This window comes from Stomoxys calcitrans, chromosome 1 (assembly GCF_963082655.1).
Source record: "Stomoxys calcitrans chromosome 1, idStoCalc2.1, whole genome shotgun sequence".
In the NCBI taxonomy this organism is placed as follows: Eukaryota; Metazoa; Arthropoda; class Insecta; order Diptera; family Muscidae; genus Stomoxys; species Stomoxys calcitrans.
The window spans coordinates 120,840,004-120,850,460 of NC_081552.1; the positions used below are offsets into that span (position 1 = coordinate 120,840,004).

The 10,457-nt window shown below is 39.1% G+C and overlaps 1 protein-coding gene across 1 annotated transcript; it reads left to right on the plus strand.

Moving 5' to 3' along the window:
• Nucleotides 1–2,330: 2,330 nt before the first annotated feature.
• On the plus strand, nt 2,331–10,117 carry LOC131994309 (uncharacterized). Its single transcript, XM_059361059.1, has 2 exons — nt 2,331–2,425; nt 9,286–10,117. The coding sequence occupies exons 1-2, from the start codon at nt 2,340–2,342 to the stop codon at nt 9,758–9,760; spliced, it is 561 nt and encodes a 186-aa protein (XP_059217042.1). The 5' UTR covers nt 2,331–2,339; the 3' UTR covers nt 9,761–10,117.
• Nucleotides 10,118–10,457: the final 340 nt, after the last annotated feature.

The window sequence follows — 10,457 nt, forward strand, 5'->3', positions numbered from 1 at the left end:
CTCGACTTCTTGAGCCTCTAGAGTGCGCAATTCTTATCCGATTGGAATGAAATTTTGCACGACGTGTTTTGTTATGATATCCAACAATTGTGGCAAGTATGGTTCAAATCGGGGGGATCTTGTCTTCTTGAGCCTCTAGAGGTCGCAATTATTATCCGATTTGCCTGAAATTATGTACTACGGATCCTCTCATGACCATCAACATACGTGTTTATTATGATCTGAATCGGTCTATAGCCCGATACAGCTCCCATATAAATCGATCTCCCTATTTTACTTCTTGAGCCCCCAAAGGGCGCAATTCTTATTCGAATTGGTTGACATTTTACACAGGTCTCCAATATGTAATAATATAATAATAGCAGAGCAAATCTTTTCTTATATCCTTTTTTGCCTAAGAAGAGATGCCGGGAGAAGAACTCGGCAAATTCGATCCATGGTGGAGGGTATGTAAGATTCGGCCCGGCCGAACTTAGCACGCTTTTACTTGTTCTTGTTCTTTATTCAAAGGACCGATAGGTGGTTGTCATAACAAAGATACATGCTGGATGATTAATTTTTACCACTCTGCCCTCTCTCTGTTCATGTTGGCTTCACCAAATTAGCACTATTTACTGGCTGTTTTCAATTGGATCAACTAAATCCAATTCGATCAAGTAAATCCAATTGAACCATATAACAGCACATGTAGTATCAGTGTCACTCTCTTAGAGTGGATCATCTTGTGGTCGTTGTCTATTAATAGTCACTCATAGACAACCACCATACCTATGACTACCTATTAAATAGTCATCATTTAGTGTTTTTTTATGAAATGAAATTGCCATATTAAACGATTTTCTGTGGTAAAGAACTAATTTGCCAGTCTATATATTTGATGCAGTGGCGATAGTTCTTACTATTAAACCATGTAAAACTTTTGAAATGTTGCCCAGCAACACGTCGTTTGGTTTTGTCTATCGATGAGTTAAAAATAGTTGCAACCTTAACGTTGAGGTTTGCAACTCCTGTTATCACGCTGAACGTCACAATTTCGGGGCTATGGCGGCCTGGATTTATTTGTGTCCCCACACATTAATTAAATCACAGTGTCCCGTAAGGTTACTATAATTGATCGACTGTTTTGGGGTAAGGTGGTCCGCTAGATATATGAGCAGAATAATGAGATCAGATTCGCTGTTTACTGTACTTTACCCTTATTTTTAAGAAATGAAATAAGTTTGAACTTTGATAATAACTCAAAAATATTTTAATATGAATCAGTATGTATTAACTTTACAGTACATAAATTTTTCCCCCTATTTTTAATATGTATTGATCTGGCAATTAGGGCTCTTTCTTTTATCTCGTTGGCAGTTCGCATATTCTACGAACTGGCCTGTCAAGTAAAGACTAAGCATAGGGTCTCTTCTTGTCTCAGCAGCGAACCAGATCACATCTCACCTAAGTATAAATAAAAGTACAAATGTAAGTTGTTTGAAAAAAGGAGCATTTTTATTTCCCTTATAACTTGACTGCAATATTTGGTATTGTGTCTGACCACAATCCCGTGGTTTCCTACTCGTTTCCCACAACTCCTTGGATCTTTCCAATTTTGAAAAGAATTGTTTTAGATCCATAGTATCAACTCCCGATACTCTTACCTTTTCCCATCCTCTGGGTAAAGCGATTTTCTCCCACCATTGGTGTAATGGTAATTCATAAATTTATTTATTTATGAACCCATTTTTAAATCTAAATGTTTTATCCCCATAAACTTTAACATGGTCCATTCGAGCCTTGCTTGTTATCTGGCAACCTCACCTTTACTAAAAAGTGCAACGAAGTAAAAAGTGACAGCTAGTGCTGAACACGTTTTATCACTATTTCCCGTATTCTCGCATTCTTTAAATTGCTACTCAATATCAATTTTTTGCGTGAAGAAAAAGTGTTTTGACAAAATATTCGCTGAATATCAATTTTTTTCGGGAATAAGAAAGTGTTTTGTTTTTGATAGTTTTTGCTGGACAGAACAGTGAAAATTAAAAGGATAGAAGTGAGTAAAGAATCATTTGCGTTTGGAGGACTTCACGTCCCAAAAAGAATATTAAAAAGCAAAAAAATTCTTTTTTATGTGCCTTGTCCAGAATATTAAAGGAAACGCAAGAAAGCCGGAAAGTATATCAGCATTCCATTTGCCAATCCAGATTCCCATCTGTTGTGTTCCCCCTACTGGATAGGGATTGGTCGTCAAACGTTTTTTTTTTTTTTTCACAAAAACGTGCAATTCTATTATTTGAAGCAGGGGTGTATCAAAGGTTCACCCCCTCACCGACATTGGACGAAAACCGCATGCTGCAATGCTCCTCTTGCCCACGGTCGTCGCAGCTGGATCTTTCATCCCACAAGTGGTACTTCACATGGAATTAATTCTCTTCACTTCAAAGTAAGTTTCCAAATTATTCCTATTTTATTATCACAAATACAGTCCATTTACTTATCCGTACACCACCCCCCTACTCTGGGGCTCCCGAAAAGTGTAACTCAATTCACTTAACCATTTACATATCCATTCCCCCCATCCCCTGGGGCTACCAGGAAGTGTAACTCAATTCAATTAACCTTGAAACAACGGTCTAATATACGAAAGAAAAAGAAAAAATAAACAACAACAACTTACGACTCAAATGTTGACATCCACTTGGAGCCCACATTAACATTTGCAAATAAATCCCCCAAATCAATTCTTGCTTGCGATCAGTGACTACTAAACTATATAACATTCGGTTTAACATTCAATGTTAGCACTCATTGCTTAATGTGGTTCTGAACGTGGGTGTTAAATTCCCACTTAATATGTACTACACACAGTAACATACATATTGTTATCCGAGGACAGTGCTATTCAAATTGTAAAAACTCTCTCGAAACAATCATTAACAAATGTTAAATTATTTTACCTCAAAATATTATATCAACAATTTGTTTTGCATGAACTCCAACTTAGCTTATTTGGGTTCGGATCTTCGGTGCTAGAAACGATAGCTTAATCGACCAAACCCAAAACATACATATTTTATCAATTTTATACGAAGTGTTGGTTAACATTGTTAAAATGAATGTACATATAGACGAAGGCTCAAAGTGAGAACAGTTTTACAGACCCTTGTGAATTTTGGAAACATTTGAAAAGCTGTTATGAAATTTTGCTTGTGTAACTGGGAACAGTTCGTTTTAATTTTTAAGCAGTAATTCAAACTATTATTGCCTTTACATTGAATGTCAGTGGCATATTCAAATTGGAAACAGTTTTTACATTTTTATGAACCAACAACAGTGTAAAAATCGGGCTTATAAATCTTTATTGATACCTTGTGGCGAAATTGGGAATAGTTTTCCTAAATACAAGAATTTTTTAAGAAACCATCGTTCAATTTTATATGTGAATAAGGAAATAGGTCTTTGAAAGATTTTATGTATCAAACCCCTTGATATTGAGATATTTATATTAGAACGAAGAAATTTTGTCCACACTGGGAACAGTTTTGAACCTATTACCTTTTTGAATTATATGGTACAAAGAACGAGAACAACCCCAACGTTAATTATTTATTTTTTATATTTGTGTCACTTCCATAATAGATATTATTATTTTCTGTATTTGTGTCACAAATATATACCGTCTTTTACATATATATATAAATAAATATAACAAAAATACCCATATTCTCTTATAGGTTTGTCCTCTCTGAAAACCCTTTTTATTATTTTTATTACTTTCTTTTACTCAAGCCTAAAGTTTTTCAAAACTTTGAGGGCACTTCCATTCCTTGGAAATTGCAAATTAATATTTTCATCCAGTTTTGATATATTTCCTTTCGGAATATCCCTTTATCCACAATGGAAGAATTCATTTTCGATTCTGATAATTTAATAACATTTTCTGCTAGCTTTGGCGACACGCCCGTGGAGGACCTTTCCGATTCTCGCCTTGAAGTTGCTCTTCAGGAGCTAAATGATAGATGGACAATTCTTCAAAAGACTTATAGGACACTTTGTATTTCGAAGGACTCAAATTCTGATGAGGGGCTGCTACAGTCAGCTAGAAAGAAGTTTGTTAAATGTACAAGTGACTTTCAGTCTTGTAAAGCCAGGATTTTGGACTTGCAAAAGACCCTCATAAACCCCTATAATTCATCCTCTTCTCCTGTTTTAGAAAGTCCAATTATGGACAACTCTGTTCCCTGCATAAAGGTCCCTCCTTGCGACACAGAGATCTTCTATGGGGGCTATGAGGAATGGCCCTCATTCAGGGACATGTTCTCCGCAGTGTATGGAGAACATCCCAGATTATCGGCCGTACAAAAGTTGTATCACCTTCGTTTGAAGGTAAGAGGCCAGGCGGCACTTATTGTGAAGAAATATAAGCTCTGTGGAGAGAATTTTGCTCTGGCGTGGGATGCTTTAAAGACTCGTTACGAAAACAGGAGAATTTTGGTTGACAACCAACTAAAAATCCTCCTCAATTTAAAGCAAATCCCCTCCGAAAGCAGCGAGGCCCTTCAGGAAATCCAGGCTACAATAAATGATTGTTTGGCCGCTTTAAATGCTCAGAAAATTTCCACAGCCGATTGGGACCCTATCCTCGTGTTTTTGTGCTCTACAAAACTCCCACATGAAACCCTTTCACTATGGGAACAGTCATTGAAATCACATAGGGATCTCCCCAATTGGGACCAAATGGATACCTTTCTTTCCAATCGGTATGAGGTGGTCGAAAGACTCAATAGCATCCAGGGCGCCAAGAAAGGGAACAGTAGAAAACAGGATTCTGATATTCATGCTTTCAATACAGAAAGTAAAGCCCAATTTCCCTGTAAGATTTGCAACTCCAACCATTCTCTTCGAAGCTGCCAAGAATTCCTAAAAATGAGTCCCCAAGCTCGCAGCGAATTTGTACGGCAGAATAATACGTGTTTAAACTGCTTGTCATATACACATATTCGGAGCGATTGCAAAAGCAAATTTCTGTGCACAACGTGCAAGAAAAACCACCATACGCTCTTGCACTTTCCCAATTCCAACACCAAATCTTCTCCAAACAAGTCTAACGTAAATACCACAAACCCTGTTGACGTAAACTCTCCTATTGAATTACCATCCACTTCCACTCCTAGCCAAGACTTTTACCAAGTGACCCAAACGTCGTCTCATTATGTTTCCGAGAACAACCAGCTCTGCGAGAAAACCCTTTTGCCAACCGCTTTAGTCTCCATAATCCATAATGGAGACACATTTAGTGCTCGTGCTTTTCTTGACCAAGGGTCAGAAAAAACCTTTATCTCTAAACGTTTGCAGCAGCGTTTGTTGCTTCCAACCGAACCAATGAATTTTCAAATACGGGGAATGGGCGGCGGTGTAGTGGCAAACTCAAAGTCCTTTTGTAAGCTCACCCTATATTCGAGGAAACATGACCACTCGCTGGCCATCCAAGCAATTGTCGTCCCCAAGATAACCCGACTACTGCCAAACTTTTTTGTCCCTCAATCAGATTATTCTTATGACGATTTATCTGATTTAGATCTGGCTGATCCTGAATTCTTTTCTCCTGGACCCGTAGATTTGTTGATCGGCAGCAATGTCATGCCAAAATTACTTCTTGATGGGGTCAAGAAGTTGCCAAATTCTCTTTTGGCCCAAGCGACTATATTTGGGTGGATAATTAGCGGTCCATTAGAAACCCTCAATTGCTCATCATTCGCTATTGAAACCACCGAAACTTCTGAGGATCCGATAAGCCAACAACTGCGATTGTTTTGGGAGCAGGAAGAGATTCTTTCAAGCCCTCCTATATCCCCAGATGATGAGTATTGCGAAAGTTTTTTCTGTCAAACCACCACTCGAAACGCAGAAGGTCGATACATAGTAAAACTTCCTTTTAAGTCCGAAAATCACAAGGAACTAGGTCTAGGCATTTCACGACATATTTCCCTTATCCAGTACTTGCGTATGGAACAGTCTCTAGGCAGGAAACCAGAAATGGCGAACACATATTACAATATATTAAAGGAATATATTTCCCTTGGCCATATGGAGGAGGTTACGCCTCATGAAATTTCCAAAGACTCATCTCAAAGTACATACTACCTGCCCCACCATGCGGTCCTTAAGCCTGACAGTCGTAGTACAAAAGTGAGGGTTGTTTTTAACGCCTCTCAGCGAACCTCCTCAGGAAAGTCCCTTAATGACGTGTTGTATATCGGTCCATCCCTACAATTAGACCTTTCGACTTTGATTTTGAACTGGCGTCTGTATAGGTACGTTTTCAGCGGTGACATCGAGAAGATGTACCGCCAGATATTAGTTCACAAGGACCACACGAACTTCCAAAGGATACTTTTCCGGCCAGAACCCACTAGTCCCATTAGAGATTATGCCCTTAATACCGTGACTTTTGGTGTTAGTTCAGCCCCCTACTTGGCAATAAGGACAATTTTGCAGTTAGCTCGTGATTCAGCGGATACACACCCTCAGGCGTCTCAAATTTTGCAGAGAGAAATTTACGTCGATGACGTCCTCTCAGGAGCACACAATATAGCCTCAACTATTGATTCCCTATCACAATTAATCAAAGTCCTAAGTTCAGCCGGTTTTCCTTTCAAAAAGATAACTTCAAACTGCCCACAAGTTATAAATTCCGTCCCAAAGGATTGTCTGTTGGATACGAATTTTCTAAAGTTCAATGAAACTAGTTCGGCAAAGACATTGGGTATCCAATGGAACGCCCTCAACGACCAATTTTCGTATCAAGTTGCAAATATATCGCCCTCTGAAGCTATAACTAAAAGGCAAATATTATCGGCTTCTTCGAAGCTTTTCGACCCAGCTGGTTGGATTTCCCCAATAATCATCCAGGCAAAATTCCTTTTGCAACAGCTGTGGTTGGAAGGGACCGATTGGGACGAGAATGTAAAGCCCTCCTCTCTATTAAAGTGGAATAAATTTGTCGTAAATCTTTCCCAGCTGGCTGATATAAAAATACCTCGCTGGATCAATTTTGCCCCATTATATCATACGCAGATACACGGTTTCTGTGACGCCTCAGAAAAGGCGTACTGTGCTGCGGTCTACTTGAGAACTCGAACGGAGGATTCTGTCCAGTGCCACCTTCTTGTCTCCAAAACGAAGGTCGCTCCTATTGATCCAGTCAGTCTCCCAAGATTGGAACTTTGTGGAGCCGTTTTACTCTCGAAATTAATGAGACAACTCATAACCTCTCTCCCAATTCAGAACTACGATATGTTTCTCTGGTGTGATTCGTCCATTGTACTGGGCTGGCTGGAAAAACCACCTAATACGTGGAAAACTTATGTGGCCAACAGGACTTCCAAAATCCTCCACAATGTTGGAAACTGCATCTGGCGTCATATACGCTCCGCAGATAATCCAGCAGACCTAGGATCCCGTGGGTGTAGCTCTGTTGATCTCATGAATAACACATTGTGGTGGCATGGACCGACATGGCTACTTGACCCCCCCGAGGATTGGCCAAAGTCCAGATTCTTATCTGAGAATCCACCAGAAATGCGAAGGATAAAAGTATTTCACACGTTCGATGACCAATCCGACACATTAGAAAGGTTTTCAAAATGGGACAAGGCCATACGGGTTCTTGCTTATGTTTTCCGATTTTACTCCAAAATCTCAAGATCATTTGATTATCCCCCATTCACAACACCCACTATTTCCTTTCAAGAATTTAATTTGGTGAAAAATCGACTCATTACCTTAACCCAAAAAAGGTATTACGCATCAGAGTATCACTCTCTTTGTACAGCTAAAATAGTTAGCAAGAAAAGCTCACTTTACTCCCTTAACCCCTTTATTGACTCAGACGATACCATAAGAGCAAATGGAAGGTTGGTCAATTCAGATCTCACTTATAACGAACGTCATCCAATTATTTTACCGGCTCAATCGAGATTTTCTGAACTTTTTGTAAAATTTACACATGAACTCCTCATGCATGCTGAACACTCTCTTATGCTCAGGACCATTAGGCAAGAGTATTATATCTCAAGGCTGCGACCACTCATAAAAAAGTGTATTAGAAACTGTAAAACGTGCGTCATATACAAGCAAAAGGTTCAATCCCAAATCATGGCTGCACTGCCACCCGAAAGAATCAATTTTTCCCTCCCTTTTACTGTGACTGGCTTGGATTTCGCAGGCCCCTTTTCCATTAAGACTTCCATTGTTCGACAAGCAGCATATCATAAAGGATATGTCTGTATTTTTGTTTGCTTTTGCACAAAAGCGTTACACCTTGAGATCTGCTCTGATCTCTCCTCCAATTCGTTTATAGCAGCCTTTACAAGGTTTGTGGGTCGAAGAGGCCTACCGAAACAACTTTATTCTGACAACGGGACAAACTTCGTGGGAGCTGAAAGAATCCTTCGAGAGTCCTTTGAACACTTTATAAAGTCCTCATTCAAGGACATCTCTGAAAAGTACTCATCCCACGGTTTTAATTGGTCCTTTATCCCTCCAAATGCCCCACATATGGGAGGGATTTGGGAAGCTGGAGTAAAATCCTTTAAAACTCTTTTCCGAAAAGTGGCACATAATTATAAGTACACCTTTGAAGAGTTCTCCACTCTATTAATTCGTATTGAAGCTGTTTTGAATTCTCGGCCACTATCACCTATGACCGATGATCCCCACGAAATATTGGCATTGACACCAGGACATTTTCTGAGGGGTGCCCCATTGATGGCCTTTCCAGAAACACCCTCAGAACCCCTTTGTTTAACAGATAGATGGGATAAACTCAAGGCTCTTCAGCACCAATTCGCTCGTCGATGGAAGGACGAGTACTTGAAAGAACTCCACAGAAGGTACAAGTGGAAAAATGTAAAGGACGATATCTCTATCGGCCAACTCGTTGTCATTAAAGACGAACTTCTCCCACCATGCGAATGGCGATTAGGGAGGATTAAGAAAACTTACTACGGTAGCGATGGTCATGTTAGAGTGGCGGATATACGTACACAGATGGGTGTTCTCACAAGACCAATAACGAAGATTTGCCTTCTCCCCTCGGACACGAAGACTTGTAGTAAAAATCCTTCAACATTTCCTACAATATCCTAAAATCCCAAAATAGTTTACTTTCCCAAAATCATTTGAAAATCTCCTTTTTCAATAAAACATCAGAGGTGTCCAGTATATGCTCCATTTCTTATTAAAGTTTTTGTAAAATGTTGCAAATCTTTATCATTTATCCAGAGAAATATTCCATTATAGGGGTCCTAAAAATTCAAACCTACACCAGTGTCTCATCTGCCGTAAGTATCATCCGTTGAAATACTGCAAAATGTTCTTGGCAATGAGCGTTAAGGATCGGCGTCGAGCTGTGCGAGCTCATGGGTATTGTATGAATTGTATGGCAAGATCACATGATTCGGCAGGCTGTACATCACCGGACTTGTGTCAGCGCTGCGGCCATGCACATAATACACTATTGCATCTTCCTATTACAGATCGTATACAAGCTAGACCTTCCAAAAAATGTGAAACTCCAAGAAATGTACGCTCTAATGTCACAAGGCAAAATAAATCGGTGAGAAACCAAAATGGAATTAACAGACGGAATTTAGCCGAGTGTAAACGACAACGATCTCAACAAAAGACAACCTCTTCACTTCCTCCCACTACAAATTTACGGCGATGTGTGCAGATTGCGATGATGGCATTGGATCGTCTGCAAAGGACTCTTTAAGGACATTAGACCTTCTCTCTTTGGCCAATACTGGCCAAGGGGGGCAGGATGTTTACTGTACTTTACCCTTATTTTTAAGAAATGAAATAAGTTTGAACTTTGATAATAACTCAAAAATATTTTAATATGAATCAGTATGTATTAACTTTACAGTACATAAATTTTTCCCCCTATTTTTAATATGTATTGATCTGGCAATTAGGGCTCTTTCTTTTATCTCGTTGGCAGTTCGCATATTCTACGAACTGGCCTGTCAAGTAAAGACTAAGCATAGGGTCTCTTCTTGTCTCAGCAGCGAACCAGATCACATCTCACCTAAGTATAAATAAAAGTACAAATGTAAGTTGTTTGAAAAAAGGAGCATTTTTATTTCCCTTATAACTTGACTGCAATATTTGGTATTGTGTCTGACCACAATCCCGTGGTTTCCTACTCGTTTCCCACAACTCCTTGGATCTTTCCAATTTTGAAAAGAATTGTTTTAGATCCATAGTATCAACTCCCGATACTCTTACCTTTTCCCATCCTCTGGGTAAAGCGATTTTCTCCCACCATTGGTGTAATGGTAATTCATAAATTTATTTATTTATGAACCCATTTTTAAATCTAAATGTTTTATCCCCATAAACTTTAACATTCGCAGTTCACAACTTTATACCTTTGATTTAACCCTATATTGTCATGATTGGTATATACA

Bases quoted from the DNA above. Each gene is read 5' to 3' on its own strand.
- LOC131994309 (XM_059361059.1), top strand. From the start codon at position 2,340: ATGCTCCTCTTGCCCACGGTCGTCGCAGCTGGATCTTTCATCCCACAA. The intron at 2,426-9,285 runs GTAAGTTTCCAA...ATTCCATTATAG, and splicing joins TTAATTCTCTTCACTTCAAA to GGGTCCTAAAAATTCAAACC.